General features: G+C 38.6%; 1 protein-coding gene across 3 annotated transcripts in view; it reads right to left on the bottom strand.

Annotated features, from left to right (window-relative positions):
• Nucleotides 1-1,072: 1,072 nt before the first annotated feature.
• The window catches only part of IQCE (IQ motif containing E), a 28,509-nt gene continuing 12,709 nt past the window's right edge, over nt 1,073-16,872 (bottom strand). For 2 of the 3 annotated variants that reach the window (XM_064461573.1, XM_064461574.1), the window contains exons 15-22: nt 16,205-16,309; nt 15,267-15,369; nt 12,902-12,997; nt 12,170-12,193; nt 10,969-11,064; nt 9,799-9,926; nt 8,965-9,083; nt 1,073-4,604 (exon numbers count right to left, since the gene is read on the bottom strand). In XM_064461573.1, coding sequence (XP_064317643.1) covers nt 4,474-4,604; nt 8,965-9,083; nt 9,799-9,926; nt 10,969-11,064; nt 12,170-12,193; nt 12,902-12,997; nt 15,267-15,369; nt 16,205-16,309 — 802 coding nt within the window. In that variant the 3' untranslated portion in view covers nt 1,073-4,473. Of the gene's footprint in view, nt 4,605-5,129; nt 5,243-8,964; nt 9,084-9,798; nt 9,927-10,968; nt 11,065-12,169; nt 12,194-12,901; nt 12,998-15,266; nt 15,370-16,204; nt 16,310-16,872 lie in introns of all 3 variants that reach the window. The other variant, XM_064461572.1, reaches the window with a different exon arrangement.

Here is a 16,872-nt window from a genome sequence, read left to right as displayed (position 1 = left end):
ACTTAAAACTGAAGTTTCTGCTAAGAAATCCAGAGCATGTGTCAGTGGAGCAGAGAGGAAAGAACAAACAAGTGAATTTAGATAATATATTCATCAAACACAGACTGTTTGTTTCAGTCTTGTACTCTTACAGCTGTCTTATTCCTACAACAAGGACACTGCTTGATAGGAAGATGGCAGCAGGATTCCCATGTCTTCACAGCAGTTAGCAGCCTCTTCTATCTTCATAAAGCGGCATAAGGCTGGTTTTTCCTGGGAGCCCCTAAAGGCTTTTTCAGTGGACCTGGAAAGGAAGGCAGACATCCTAGTTCCTTCCACCAGAACTTCATAAACAGCAGCAATAACCGAAGTAAGGGGATACACTGCAAGTAAATTGGACAGTCTTTGGAACCCTGTAGCCCCCTACTCTCCCCCCAGCTGACAGCAGACCAGTTTCACCCAGTCCTCTGCCTGTCTACAGCACTACCAAGCCCTGCCACAGGGAGAGCTCTGTGGCCCTACTGAGTTCAAATACTGGTTACCCCTCCTATCCCTCCTACAAAAGGTTTCTGAGAAGTATCCATCAATAATGTATTTAGGCATGAACAGTCACCACAATGACTTCTTTTGAATTTTTTACCTGAATTTCTCTGCTTCGGTAACTGGTCAGCATGACTGTTGCAACCGACAAGCAAGCGGCACAAGAGATGGAAAGGCATACATGAAACTTGCTGTACTCTGCACAAAGCCAGGTATGTTTGAGGCAAGGACATGGCCTTTAGTTATAGAACTACTCGACAGGATTTCTTTTTTGAATAAAACACCAGAAGCCCAGAGTGAAAGCAAAAGCCCATCACCTCTTTCAGTTCCACTGGGCTGTGGTCAAGACACCATTCACTCTGGACAAACTTGAATGTGCACTGAAGAGGTTTCACACCGTTCATGTTTAAGAGTTATCTTATTACTCTCGGCTCAGGAAAGCGGTCAGAGGTAAAAGGTCAGCCTAGGTGCAAAATGAAAACAACGGGCGCATGCCGCAGAGGCCAGAGGAGCAATGCAAATACAGAAACTGCAGCAGAAATGCATGAATAACTAATTTACAAACATTAACTTTATTTGAAAGTTCAACAATTAGGAGAAAATACATTGCAATTGTTTTAGCTTTTAAAAAGATCCCAAAATAAATTACATAAAAAACTTGCACAGTTCTAAATATTAAAAAGATCATAAAAATTAATGGCGCTCTCATATGCCAAGATTATTCCTTTTCCATTTTGACTATATTAGAAGTTGCCTGTGCAGGGATTATTTTTTATAGCTACGCAGAAAACAGTAGTTTTGAGGTCTTGATGCCTCTGTAAAGATTTACAGGCATAGGCACTTAAGGCAAAAAGAAATCGAGAGAGAACATCCCACGAAAGTCAGATCTCTATAGTCACACACGATCTCTAAATAAACACTACTGTAGATTGCAAAAGGCTTTAAGTAGACAACATTACCCCATACCAGTAGAATGGAAAGTGTGTTCTTAGATTACATAGGTTACAGTGGAGTTTAATTTTAATTCAAGACCTTAACACCCCCACAAGGTTATCAGTGCTTTCTACAGAAAACGTGTTTTCCAGAAACTGAATATGTTTACATTGGGCCACACCAATTTTTACTGTCCTCAGCTCCCTGTTAAATTAAAACACCATTTATTAAAAAATTAACTTTCTCTTCCTTCATTGTTCCACAGATTTACAGGTGCTGGGATCCAGATAGGTAACCACAGAACGAAGCCTAGCATCAGTTACTACTCCTTTCAATGCATTCTATTACAGTATATAGTGACACATTAAAGGCTACTAATACTGTGGAGGTTTCTCTTTCTACTGTACCGCACCAAACTTTTGATTTGCAGGGAGCATATAGTTATCTTCCAAACTAAGAAATTAGCTTGAAGTCTGACTCAAGTGAAGTATCAGATTTTTGATGGCTATGAGATAGCAGACTCAAATTTCAGAAGCTCTAAACACATTTTCATTCATCCCAGAAAATGTTTGCTCCTTTTCACCCCGATTTCTGTCTGTGCCTTTGGGTCATACCAAGATATTATCTCCCCTTTATCCCTGAACTTGTCTATTGGCAACACTACTGCTACTCATACGCTCAGTTAAAATGCAAGTCTTTCCGCTCTGTATCTACTTCCTAATGCTTTCATACTGGTTATTAGAGCACAGTAAAAGAATGCCACCTTGATTATATTTGCTGTCCAACTACTTCTCTATAGGATAATAGCTAGGTAGGTACTCTATACCAGTCTTGGTCCTGACACACCGCATGCTCTCCCTTAATGTGTCAGAGTCCTCAGCTCTAGTCACTCTCACTGGAGGTATCCATGACAGAGTCACAGTTACAGACTTGAAATACTGTACATAAGCAACTCAGTATAGCTCTGCTTCTGTTTAGCAAAATGACCCTTTTTCATAACATGACTTCCAGAAAAAGAGGGAAACAGGCCTCAGCTTCTGCCTGTTCTTTTATTTTATATATTTTTTTATCCTTTCTGCAGATGACAGTCATGTGACCAAAGTACCAGCAGGAAAAAATTTACCCAACGGGAGCGTAAATGACATCCTTCAGACTGCTTTGGGTATGGAGAGCTCCCAAAACTGCCTTTGGAAATAGCACAGGCAGCATTTCCACTGATGGGATTAAATGAAATCAGCTGCATTGTGCTGCAGCCATCCAGTTTCCTCTTTGGCTGCAAGTACTGGCATGGACTATGATAAGCCTCAGATAGTGCTTCATTGAAATCAAAGAACCAAGACAGCTCTGACTTATTAGTATTCTGTGAAACAGTGGCAACTGATTTTTAATTTAAAAAAAAGAAGAGGGAAAAGGTGATAAAAATCTTATATTTAAAAGTGTGCTTTCTGTTTACAGGAGTCTTTATTACTCCTTGATGACAAGGAAACCATTAGGGTCTCCACAAAAACTTCACTGCGTGTAACATTAAATTCTCCTTCCAGTAAATATATAATTTCTCTAGCTCACCTTAAAAAAAAAGAAAACAAAAGCCACACACATTGTAATGCCTGTGAAGGATGGTGGCATGATAGTAGGAACTATAAAGCCATCCTTCCAGCACAGTCTGCGTAAAAGATCCAGAAAGACCCCTCTGTCCATGTTCTCCACAGCCCATTATGCCTTTGGTCCTTCCATGGACAACAATACTGTCAAATAGTGTTATTTCAGGACCTAGTCTTAATTTCTATTATAATCCAACCTACCTCTTCTGATCCTAAACCAAACTGTATGGGTTAGGTTTTGCATATTATGCTCATCCCAATCCATGTCACTCAGAACAGAGCTGGGAGTGCCTGTGCTTTCCAGCAGTCAGCCTCGTAGCTTTACCTGATGACAGAAGATGGCTGTATATGGCGATGCCTCTCCCAGCCTCTGACTGGACTTACTGTGTGCTCACAGTGTATGTGTGTGTATATATATTTATAATGTATGCACATACATAGTACTGAGAAGAGAGATCAACAACAGCAAAGCAACATTAGACTTAAAACCCCTCAGTGCTCAGTGTACGAGCAATCCAGTTTGGTGAAAGTTTCAGTCAGTCAAGTGACACAGGCTAAAACAGGACATAAAGCAACGTATCTCCTACATCAATTGTTTTCACCCTGCATAATCCACTCGTATTTGTGATATGTAAGCAGAAAAAGCAACCACAAGGGCATTCGTCACAGAACACTCCTGCTATTACACACCTTCTCTGACAAATACAAAAAAATTGATTACGTGATCAGACATTTCAAATACAAAATGGTACTATACATATCATAGCACACACATTGGAAAAGGCAATAAATAGGAAAACCCTGCTGATACAGTAGGTCTAGAACAGCCCTATGACAAAAAAAAAAAAAGGCTTTCTAAAAGCCTTTACAAGGTCTGCAGAGACTGTAAATGTTCAGTATAAAAGTAAACAAAAAAGATATTAAAATACGACACAACAAAATTTTTAAATAGAGAGGAACTGGTAAGAAATACAAGCTGTTCCCCCTCATGTACACAGGCTGAAAGCTGGAGTCATGTCATTAACCACCTTCCGATTAACCCAGTTATTTTAGTCAACCTGAAACAAAACTCTGTTTGATGTGAAATAGCTTAAGGCTTTATTGCTTTCATATAAATTTAGCAATTGAATTTATAATCCTCATTGTGAGACAAAATATTTAAGTGTTTTGTTTTAGTTTATAAATCCAAACTCTCCCTGCATACCAGGAGGATAAGGTTAACAGTCAGTCAGTGGCTTTTAGCCATGAAGTCTGCAGCGATGACATATCAAACAATTACTCATTTACAGCTGTCATAATGACAACTGTCCTTAAAAAGGGGCTGATATTCCCCCTTTTTTCATCTTTGATATGCCTTATCTTGGTAGAAATAGTTTTGTGAATTGAATAATTCAAGATCACCAGAGCCTGTTACCAAAACTTAAAAGTGGGTGTAGTTTTTCTTCATCTGCAACAACGAAGAGACAATGACAATATCATCTGAATCGTCTGAGTGAGCTTCATCCACAGACTGAGGGAGAGTAGGCTGTGATTGCTTCTCAGAGGGCCTGGCTGAAATAATTACAAAGGAAACAAGGTCATCAATAAACAACACTGACAAAAACAAGCCCTTGTGGGAAGTGTAATATTCTCTGAACCATTAAGTTTCCAGAATTACCTTCAGTTATGAATAATTCTGATGTATCTTTTTCTGCATATAACTATTCCCGTTCCTCTTTAACGAAAGAGCATGCATGGCAAGCATTGACATACTGACCACGCATGATTTGTCTTATTGTCTTTAAATCTTTGCAAGTGGTTACACACCACAAAGTAAAGCAATTCGATAGTGAAGCCATAAAGATAAATATTTATTAGATGTCCAGAAAAGGAAAAATTGACCCAGGCAAGCTTAAGCTAGGCAGAAAGGTCATAATGAGAACTATGGTCAGATATAGATAAAGGGAAACCAGTGAGGAGAAAAAAGGGATGGAAGATCTCAGTGACTGTTTTTTATCATTATCTCTGTAAAATACCAAAAATATTACTCATGTGCTGTACTACCTCACTTAATGACAATAAAAATGGTAACCATACCATGAGTATGAGTTGGTTTGTTTTTTTTTTTTCTTTTTTTCTTTCTTTCTTCTCTGGGGCAGGAGGAAGGGGTAGTTTGTTTTTTTTTTTCCTTTTGCTTCTTTGCTGTTTTTCTGGATGTGTGATTCTATGCATCTCATCAATTCCAACATTTGAAGAAATGGTCAGGGCATGAACAGATAGAACCCTAATGATCCCCATAAATAATAAATACAGGAAAATCAGAGGGATAAAATGGATACATACAAAGCCCCTAAGATCTGATGAGCAGAACCAGCAGCTTGTAACCCCTCTGCAAGAGATCTATGAACTAAATGATGACATCTATTAATACCTTCTAGCACAATATCCTCCCCTCAGCTATTAATACCTCCTAGAACAATATTCTCCCCTCAGCTCCACTTATTTTTCAGTTTCAAATATCAATTCTCTGAAAAGACTATCTCCCAGAGAAGAGAACAAATCAAGACAATCTGTGGCAGAAAAAAGAAATAGACAAGAACCATACACTGAGATTTTGACAGTGAAACGGAAGGGAAAAGGGAGGGCACACACAGAGAACATTACTTGAGGAGAAAAACAGACATGCCATGGGTCTCAGTGAAATAAGAGGGTCCTGACACAGAAAAGACCCTCCCAGTATGGAAGAGGCAGCACACAGAGCAACTGGAATGTGGAAAAAAAAAAAAAAAAGAGGACCACAACCAGCCCAGAAATAGAAAAAGAGTGACAGACAGAGAGCCTGTGAATGGAAAGGAGGAATGCAGGGAGGCCCTTACATTGACCTCAACCTACAGGAGCAAAGAAACATGTGACTTTCTAGTTAACTGAAATTCCTCTCTGCATCAGTCAACAAATAATGTACGTCTTTCAGGACGATTTATGAGCCAGTAGTACTCATGATAAGGATGAGTGAAGAGAACTTCCAGAAGCAGGCATGATAACTAGAAAATGCAACTCCAACCATAAATTAATATTTTGTATTAAATAGCCTAATATTGTCCAAATCACTCTTGATTATATCCTGCACTTGATGATTTTCTTGTCCTCATCTTCAGTTTAACACACTTCAGAGTGACAACTTTATCTTTGTGCTTGAAGGGGTAAGCGCTGAGTAGAGCTAAGGGTTGTATGTAAATTCAGTACAATTTCAAAAAAGCCTCAAATTAAGTTAACAGTTGTATCCAGACTGGCTAGTGATACGCAGAGAGAAATGCTGCCTTTATTCAAGATTGTTGTGCATGTACAGAACATATTCTTCCTTCCTGCCACTCCCCCAACAGAAAGAAACAAAATGCTAAGTTTCACAGGCTGAATGGTTATTCTCTGTTCCATCTCATGGGAAGCAGCAGAAATGGCTTTACAGATCTCCCAGTACTGTCCACATTCTGAAGACAAGCAAAGCAGCACTGAATGCTACACCACTTTTGCTATTTTTAAATGTTTTTTTTTTATTAGAAAACACAGAAACATCTAACCTGATGCAAACAATGAATTAAAAGTCTGTAATGCTAGACCAAGATTATATAAATTTATTCTAGCAGCTATATAAGGTTGTTCAAAACACATTTCCATCTTTCCCATTCTTCTCAAAGTAATGCTGAAAGGCTAGAGAAATTAAATGACTTATTGCAATATATACTTTCACTGAAAATTTAAGATCATTGCAAGATCTAGAGGTCATGAAACTCAAGTAAACTTGAGACAAATGAAGCAAGAACTTGTTCAACAGCTGCATGATTTAAAGCTAAAGGAATTTGATTGCTTTAAATCACTGAGCTGTTAAACCACCTCCTTGCCTCATACACTTTCTAAGCTGCAGGATGACCAGTGAAATACCTTACATCAAAAACCGATTTTGCTACTGGATTTTTGCATCAGTCATGAGCTAGGGATGACAGATGTTGGACTTCAGTTAGCTTTAACCTGTTTAAGCTACAGGAATTCAAATGGCAAAAAACTTGCTATAACCAAACAGATTGCTGACGGGCCACATCTCACCATTTACACCAGAATGCTCTGCTTCCTTTAGTAGGTTTTTCCCAATCTTTATTTTGGGAGAGTTTGGTTAAATCCTCCAACGCACCAAGAACTAATACTTCACAGAGCTACTTAGTGCAGAACAGTCTTTTTCTGGCAGTTGTGCAGTTACAGAAGCACATACCCAGCATTCCTCTTCACAAGCTACCTAGATACATTCTATCCTCATCCCAGATTTTGAAAACATCTCCCATATTTGTAAGATCAGCAGCAAATATAACCTGCTTTGCTCCCAATCTCTCCTTTTCGATATTCACCAGAAAAGGATTGCAAAGAAGAAAGTTTGAATGCTTATGGTCTCCTTTCTATCCCTTCCAATATAAATTCTTCCAGAACTTCTTCACTCATTGCTTTGTCACCACAATCTGCAATAAAAGTTAGCTTTGGAGACTTCATAGCTAGGCAGTGACTGTGCTCTATCAGGATTCATACTATTGCATTTACCAGACTAGCTTCATCTTATACCCTTGTTCAGGTCTTAGAAGCACTTCAGAAGCACAAAGCATTTTTACGTGATTCTTTCTCTTTGGGTAAAATTTCACAACTGTTTTACTCAGGGTTTAGACTGAGCATACCAATAATGACTACTGCAGTAAAGCCCAGGCAAAACAGGATGTTACAGGATTTTTTTCCTGGATACTTCCACTAGACATAACTACAATCACTGAAAACTTCAGAAGCAAGTACTACCTACTCCTTCACAAAGTAGAATACACTCCCAACTATGGAATACAGTAAAGTTTCTTAAACCATTTTCCTTCACTGAAGGGTAACTTCTGTATTCACAACCCTTGGAGATCTGGCTTATTCCCCCTGTCATATCTTAGAGGAACAGTCTCAGCTGCTTACAGCATGCTCTGTTTCTGAGCAAGCCTGCAGAGACTGTCAGCTTTTCACTGACAAAAAACAAGTCAATGTCTCTCAGGTCACCCTCAAAGTTGCTCTTTTTTTTCCAGCTGGTCCATAAAAAGCCTAAAATATCCCACTCTGGATAGAACCAACCTTTTTCAGTTTGTTTTTAAGTCCTTTGAAGCTGCATGTCTAAGGTTGTCTTATCTGCATCATTGTTTTGCGTTTCCTACTCAGTACTTCTAACACCCTCTTAAAAGCCTCTTTGGCTTTGACTCCTCTTCTCACAAGCAGCAATGAAGAATTCAAGAAGGAAACCAAATGGCAGAAGAGCCATAAAAAAAGAGACAGACATCTTCCCAGTTTGCATTATAGTAGTACTAGTTGGCAAGGTTATCCAGAACTTCATTTTTCCCCTTACCGCAGCAACTGGAGACTGCTCAAAAAACGTGACTAAATACACATGGCTGACTGAGATGGTTCTTTTTACCAGATGTCTGTCCCCTTCAGAAACTAAGTCAGGACAGTGAAAACGCTCTTGGCTTGTCTATGGCTTTGGGCCCAATACGTAGTGGAAAGTACCATACTACAGCTGTGGGGCTGGGGAGACTGAAAAGGAAGTAGAGGCGATGCAGGGTAAACACCATGTTCCTTGAATAATTATCACTCACACCAGAGAGAGGCCTTCCAAACCGCTGTTGTGACAGATAAGCAAAGCACTACCAGGGGAAGGTGGTACTGATACTGTCAAAGCTTTTGTTTTTTATTTAAGGGACTGCACTTGCCAGTATAAGCAACATGTCATCAAATTTAAAAAAGACACACACACACAGAGTACAAGTTCGCATTTGCACATGTGTGTGCACGTGCAGATGTTATCTATAAAATTGTGTGTGCACCCACACAAAACTGACATACTTTTGAACACAGAGGGAAATGAGATTACCAGGAAGAGATGACATGAAGGTTGAAGGAGGTCTCTGGAGTGCTGCTGAGACTAGTTTCTCCTCTGTAATGTAAACTGCAGAATCTGCTTTCTCACTTGGCACACTGGACACAGAGGGCCTACAAAAAGACATACTGCACAGCATGAGGCACAGAACAGGAACTGCAGTCTGTCTTCAGAAGGTATGCAGAAAAGCTTCTTGTGTTGCCAGCCTCCACCAGGTAAAAGCTTATCCCCTGCAGAGGTGAACTCAGATACTAAAGTGAGGCGACAACTATATAACTCCACTTGTAACCATGGCAGCCAATAGTAAAGACTAGAGTAAACCCTGGAGAGCAAGGAAGTATTTTTCAAGACAGTCACCATAAACCTAAGCAGTAAGCAAATCACTGCCTTCTTCCTGACCTAAGGCACTAGACTGTATGCAAAATGGTATTCTAACCCTTCCCTGTCCTTCCTCCACATAACCCTTAACTTCTACATGTCAGGGGTTCGGATTCACTTACATTAAGGGAGTGTACTAGCAATCAGTTTGACAACAACCGTATTTTTTTCCCCCCAAGAGTAATTATTTTACATTACTTTCCTCATCACTATGGAGGAGAACATACAACAGGATATGGGAAGACTACTGCTGCAACAAGAAACCCTTTTAGTTGCATACTCATTGCATTTTCTCACGAGCAAGCTCTCCCTTGTCTTTGTTGGAACAACGGCTGTGTTCTCCTCCTCTGCCAAGGAACCCACACCAAAATTCTACAAAATATGACCCCTCTCCTGTAATAAAATCAATTTTGCTACTGCATGTGGCAGAAATATCTATTTTTCACTTACCTCTCCTCAAGCAGTACCGTGCGTGCTAAGTGAGCCCTGAAAATGGACTGGATAAATGTTGCAATCTCATCTTTCTCCTCACAAGCAGAAGACAAGCTCAAGGAGTCTGACACAGGAGACATGCAGATCTGCAAGGCAATCAGATTAAAGAAAACTGACTTTTTACAGATTGCACAGAAGCTTGACAGAAGCTTTCACAATTTTATTCCTGATTGTGAAAGTCATAGTAGACCAAATATTCCCGTCTTTTGGTCTGCCATCTTTAAGGTTCTATAAGACTAAATCAGAAGGAAATGCAAATCTGATCATCATACAAGCTTTGAGGCATCTGTATTCAATTAACGAGAGAGCAAACACCTGCAAGGAAAGTGCATTTATTTTCCAGGAAGTAAACCTTTTGAAGTCAAAGGAGGTAAAAGCAGCCTTCATTATGGATATATCTTCTGCTTATAACAAGCAAAAGTATTCAGCCCCACTGCACTGGGCTAGTTGACTGTAATGAAAGTGCATGTAAAGTGCAACCAGATGGACAACCTGGATGGAGAATTACAAATTAACTTTAGCCTGCTAAAGGTCCAAAGGATGTTCATGTAAGTTGGCAAATGATTTACAGAAACTCAATGTTTACTCAGTAAGGAAATTTTTTCATATTCAGAACTGAACAATCTGGAGCAAATTTGACACGACAGATGACACCACAAGCCTTTGGCTGAGCATGGCACACACAAGACTCCTCCACTTTTCAATCCCATCAAAGACACTTTCCAAATTCTGATTTCTGAACTTCAGTGACAAAGGTTTGTCTATTACTACAATGATTCACTGAACACTTGAAAGCAAGTACAGTTTTCAATAGCAGACCGAATTAAAGAGTTAAAGGGTATGTTACTAGCTGATTGGAGAACGAGAAAAAAAGAGGAGACCTAGTTACAGTCTATAATGTAGAGAAGTTATAGCTTTACTTCTAAGAAAAACAGTGAACTAAAGAAGATGGAAAGGGAGGCTAGGGAATGAGCTCGATATCTTTCTGCAGTTACAGTGGTGCTGCCAACCAGTGCATTAAAACAACATGACCGGGTGATTCAGAGAATTAAGTCTGGAAGTACAGTACTTTACACAGTAAACTAAACGTAATGGGATGCCTGGATACCCATTTGCCCCAACAATTACCTTGTTGTGAGATTTTGCATCATGCATCCCGTTATTCGGTAACAGTTTCTGTCGTGCTAAATGTCCTCTGAAAGCTGCCTGAAGCATAACAACTGCCTAGCATGGAAAGAAAGAAGTAGATGTTAGCTCCTTTGAAAGATGGCAGTTATAAATTAAAACAAGGGCCCAGAGGGAAGAGGCACATGGGGAAAATAACTTTTCCCTGTGCAATAGGAACTCTTTGATGTCTTGACATTTTCTTATGTTTAAGGGATACACAAACATTCCCATTACTTCACAGGTACCCTGCCGCAATCCAGAGAATCCGCAGCCTGTGACAACCCATAGACATACACCTCAATGGTTTAAATTCAATCTGAGAGGTATTTGTGATTGATCCTATCAAACACAGTTATGTTCTGGCTGCCAACACTAGCCTATATTTCACAAATAGAGGAACATGCTCCCATTCCATTATTAGTTTCCGGCCACTCAGCCAGCTCTGCGATGCTCTGGTACAGTCAGAAATCAAGCCAAGCCTGGCGGACCATTGTGGTGATTATGCTGAGAGCCTTTCCTCTCTACTCAGAGATTTTATGGGATTCTAATCAACAAAAAGGATCTAGATGTAAACCAGCATGTTTGTGTACATGGCTAGAATTTGTTCTGGTTTCTGAAAGTAGGATGGTTAACGTTCTGGAAAAAAACAAATGTAAGATGCTACATTGTGCTATTTGAAAAAACAGTTTAATCAAAATCTTGGTGCAAAACGTTTATCAAAAAGTGACAAGTCTGTCCAAGTCAATTTCTTCATAATACTCAGAGTCATTTCTCCTCAGCAAAGGCTTCAAATTTCTATTTCAAATCTTTCTGAAGACTCATCATAGTGAAAATGAAAGCATTATTAGAATTACTTAATATAGAAAACCTTTCCTGTCTGTACCAAATTTTGTTCAAAACTTTCAGAAGCGTTCATCTTGCAGAAGGTACCAAGTACAGAAAAATTGAAACCAAAAGGGCAACGTTTTGACAAGATATACCAAACAAAACCAGGATGTCAGGAGGAAGATCATAAGCCAATCTAAAGAACAAACATGACCTTAGAACAACAGTTTATATTACAATAAAAACTCTTTAAAATTAAAAAAAAATTACTTGTTTGTGCTTTGATACAAGTTAAATCTGTTTTACTGTGTTGTTGGGTGTCATAAAACACACTCACCTCATCCAGAGCAATTTCTTCTTTCTGAAATGAAAAATGCCTAGGTTAATGGTAAAAATAAATACAAGTTTTATCTAATAAAGATTTTCCAGATCTTCCCCAACAATTAGAACACACAGAAAATACCTGTCCCACCTCCCGTGGACAACTCAAACAAAAAACTTAAGGGGAAAAAAAAAAGCTTTTAATCTTTGAAAGATGTGTGGATACTTCTTTTGTCTTTATTTTCCCAAGAAGCATTTACAAGACTCACCTCACACCGTACGTCCTACATGTGGAAAAAGCAGCATTATGTTGTTGCCCACAGAACAAAATCTAAGGTTAACACTTTTTTTCTAGATCATTTTGTCCTAGTTGAGCGTAACTCAATACATGAAACTTCCAGTATTGTTTGGAGGATTTCTGCAAGGGGAATTTAACTTCTCAGTCATACTCCGAGGGGGCAACAGCAGCAGCACGGCTCCAAGCACTGCTATGCTCCCTTAGTTTCCCTGCTCACCCAGATTCCCCCATTCAGAAACTGGCTATCTTGCAGCAGAAACAACACGGTAGTAGGGAGCAAAGGCAAAAGAAGCAGCAGGGAGGACCTGAAAAAAGCAGCGGAAGAGAAGATACGTACTAGGAAGCACTGCTGCAGCTCCTGGAGCCCAGCAGCAGGTTACTGTAGATGCTAAAACAGGAGTAAGATTCAGAGGAGGATGTCCTCACTGCTCCCCAAAAGGACAATCTCACCTTGTTTCGGTACATCTTCCACTGTCTCTGGATGATTTTGGCTGCTTGTTCCTTCCTGTGATCTTCTTTGCCTTTAACCATGCAGACTGGTGAAGACTGCAAAGGAGAATCTTTGACTTAGTACACCAAATACACAAGTTGGAACTCTATGAGGGAAACACATTACAAATGACTCTGAAAAATCAACACCAGCATTGTTGAACGTTCATGCTGCCTGCAGGGTGGAAGGAAGTTACAGAGGTAACTCTTAGTTCTGAACACTACTCATGTTCAAACTCATCATCTAGATGACTGTTACAGTGAAACACATTCCTGTCCCCATTGTAGCTGTTAGCAGAGCGTGGGAATGGAAAGGTTTTCATTTACACATACTCTTGTTTCTCTATGCATGGCTAAAGCAATAACAGCTCCAACAGCGGAACCCACTCCTTTGTTGATCAGAAATGGGTTTGTGTGTTATCAACAGACTGAGAACAAATGTCAGGATACGCTAATTTTGCAATTCTTCTCCAGGAAAGACTAGTATTAATTAACCAGGGAGCTCTCTAATGTCTCATCCTGGCAACTGTAGCCCCATAATCATCTGTTTAAGCTTACTGATGAGTTGGCCATCATATGACATCGACAAGAAGGAAAGCTTGTGTAAATTGGCATAACTCTACTCTTCTATCTTGAAGAAATTAATTAGAGGAAAAAGAAACCAAGAACAAAGAAAGATTTTGTTCCAGTTATTTCGTCTGAGGTGTGGTTGCATATTCCACCTCTCACCAGCTAATCCTTTAGATCCCTAATTATCCCATACTAATTGTCATACCTCACCTGCCAAACAAAAGTTAACTGCAATTTTAAAAGACTAATTTAATTTGTTGGTGTAAAATTTTAAGTAGAGGAACAAGAGATTTTATATACTTTAAAAAAACCTTTTGATTATGTGAAAGGATTTATTTATAACTTAAAAATGCTGAGTTACAGGCTTAAGTTTAGTAAATGGATTATGTTATATTAAAAATGACAACCTACTATTAAAATGAAAAATTGGTAGGAACTTAGTGATAATTACAAATAATGGGAACATCTCAATAAATGAATGGTTACTGGCCAAGAATATATATAGTCTGCAGAGGAAAAAAGGAGCTGTTTGTTGGCTGTTTTTAAAGACTCAAGTTATTTGGTATTCAAAACATCATCTAGCATCCATCAGCCTATAACACCAAAAAGAATCTAAAGAATTGCACAGTATATCAAAATACAGTAGCCTCTTAAGCTAGTGGACATTTTTATTCATATTTTTACTACCTGTATTTCAGGGTCTATTTATTTTAAGTACAAATAATCAAAATCTCCAGTAATCATTTTCAACTAGATTTTAGTGAAATGAGATTAAAATGACCACACTGCATCTGAAAGCATGTCTGTCAGTGGTGATTCATCTCTAGTTGCCAGTCACAACAACATTTGGCAGAAGGATGGAAGACTGCAAAGATATCAAGTTCAGTTATATTTGATGAAAAAACTCCAAGTCCATTTAAGACTGTCCAGGGTTAACAGAGGCACAATTATATTTATGAGATACTGGAAAATCCAGAAAGAAAAGGTTATGAATACCTCAACTCTAGAAAAACTTCAGTTCAAAGGGGATAAGGGTTTATTTTACTATATTGACATCTTCCTTAATTCGTTACTCAAATATGGCGTCTTATCAGCTGTGGAATTAAAAAACACTATTTTCATGATGATTAGTGCTCTACATCCTGTAAACCTTCCCATGAAAAAGTACCCTGCTTCCATCCAAACAGAACGCTAATAAATATTTTCCGACTGGCCAGCACACATGCTCTAACTGATCACCTGACCAGCATAAAAGTAATTGAAAAGAATTTTTTGTCTTTTGCCAGTCTGCCAGTGAGCACTCTTACCTATGCCTCCATCCTTTGTCTAACTGTCAACTTCTACGAGACCTCCCTCTCTCTACAAGATTGGACTGAAATTAGCTAATGGTTTCAGATGTAAGGAGATATAAGCAAAATCACAAATGTCTTTTTTCTCTTCGAAAGTAAGGCAATGCCCCAGACACTAAACAGTACAAGCTTTTTGCAACCGTCCACTGAATAAGAAAAGAGTGATGACTGGGCAGATAATCACTAAGAGAACAGCTCCAATAAACCTCAAGTTGCAGTGGTAATTTTTGAAACAACTTATCAACAAATGCTGGGCATTAACCACCATTCAGAATCTCTATGACAAGATTTAATGTCTCTCTGAAAAGACACAACTAAGCAGCTATTTACACTATCAGCTCAATGTGCAATACGTTAGTTAGATGCAAGGGAAAAAAAAAGCCACAAACAAAAACATGCTTCTGTACCTTATTAAGCTTTTCCATTGTATCTTCTGCTGTTTGCCTCTTCTCTTCCTCCAATTTTGAGTCCAGTTTCCCTACTTTCTGTGTCAGGTTCTGGATTTCCTCACTAGAGTTGGAAAAGCAAAGATATTTATAGCTATAAATTTTCTGTTGTTGCTGTTTTGAAAATACTGAACCTATTTCATACAATTTGGTTGCTTTGTAATTTCTAAAGGCCAAAGTGGGAAACTGCTCAGGATAACATCATACATATTCTTATAGTAACAGACATGTAACATCAATTCTCATGTTGTGATAGCACAGCTTTATATTAAAATTAAAAAATAAAACACAAAAACAACCCAAAACCTAAACCAAAACAAACCCAAAAAACCAAACCAAACCACTCCCAAGGTTACAATAGTACCCTTGATACTATTAATAACACGTCTAGATCTGATGACTGACAAATATCAAACTGTAGTAAAGTCCTTTCTTAAAAAGCAATTATGAAATAACTCTTTTTGCTGCCCTTGTACAGGATTATTATCAACAGTTATACAGAATACCTGAAGTAAATATTGGCAATGGTCTAGAAGCATAAGCTAAGATAAGGTAAAGATACCACAGTTTTTTCTTAGAAAGGAAAACATGTCTCTGAGCCCAACATGGCAGCTTTCTTTTTCCATTTATCTTATTAATTTTTATTATAATTTAATTCTTATTTTTACTACACTTGCTTTAAAAAAAAAAAAAGTCTTCCACTTCCTTTAAAACCACTCTATAGATTTCTTCCCCATGTAACTTAATCCATCCCTCCAAAAGAGTTCTGCTTACATAAATTCCCAGCTTCCTGCATTTCAGATGAACTCCTATGGATTTTGAGCCACTTCAAAACAGAATTATACCGTAACAGTTATTTTTTTGGTTCTGAAACGATCTACTAACACAAAATATGATACCTTAAAGTCTGCTCTTGTGTACTCTTTTCTTCCATCTTACTCTGCCACTTCTGCAGCTCCAGCTCCACTTCAGCCTTAGCCTGCAGTAACTGCTTGATATCCAACCTACAAACATATAAGGAAATCTAAGCAATACTTAAGACATTCATACTTCAACCAAGTAGTTATTTTTTGTTCAACTTCTAAATAAAATAGGTTCTCAAATTTGTAAAGTAACTAAATGTTTACTTTCTCCTTTCAAACAACAAAAAAAGCAAGGGTACAGTGTTCAGAGGCAAAAGGTGTCTCTGTGTGCTCTCGCTACGCGTTTTTGTTCAGAGGCGAGCTGACGCAAGAGGCAGCGTCTTACCGACAATACATAATGGTGCGCACATCTCTGCTCATCATCAGATTAACCTGCCTGCCCTTATGCACTGACACACCAAACGAGTCCAAACAATACAAATTGCAAATCAATTGCTTACTGGGGAGAAAAGAAGACACAGGGAATCATATGGCAGAAGGCAGGCTTAAATGGAGCATGTGGCAGATCAGGACAAAACATATTGAAGAAACAAGACAAATTTTTACAGCAAAATACTTGCAAGAAGTGCTGCGTAAAGTGACACATAACCCCTTCAAAGGCTTTTCAGCATGGATGGCACAAAAATGTGCCTTGAAAAATGTGT

This window comes from Phalacrocorax carbo, chromosome 10, assembly GCF_963921805.1.
Source record: "Phalacrocorax carbo chromosome 10, bPhaCar2.1, whole genome shotgun sequence".
Classification (NCBI taxonomy): domain Eukaryota; kingdom Metazoa; phylum Chordata; class Aves; order Suliformes; family Phalacrocoracidae; genus Phalacrocorax; species Phalacrocorax carbo.
Note: the sequence above shows the minus strand (reverse complement) of the source record. Positions and strands in the feature narration are given on the sequence as shown.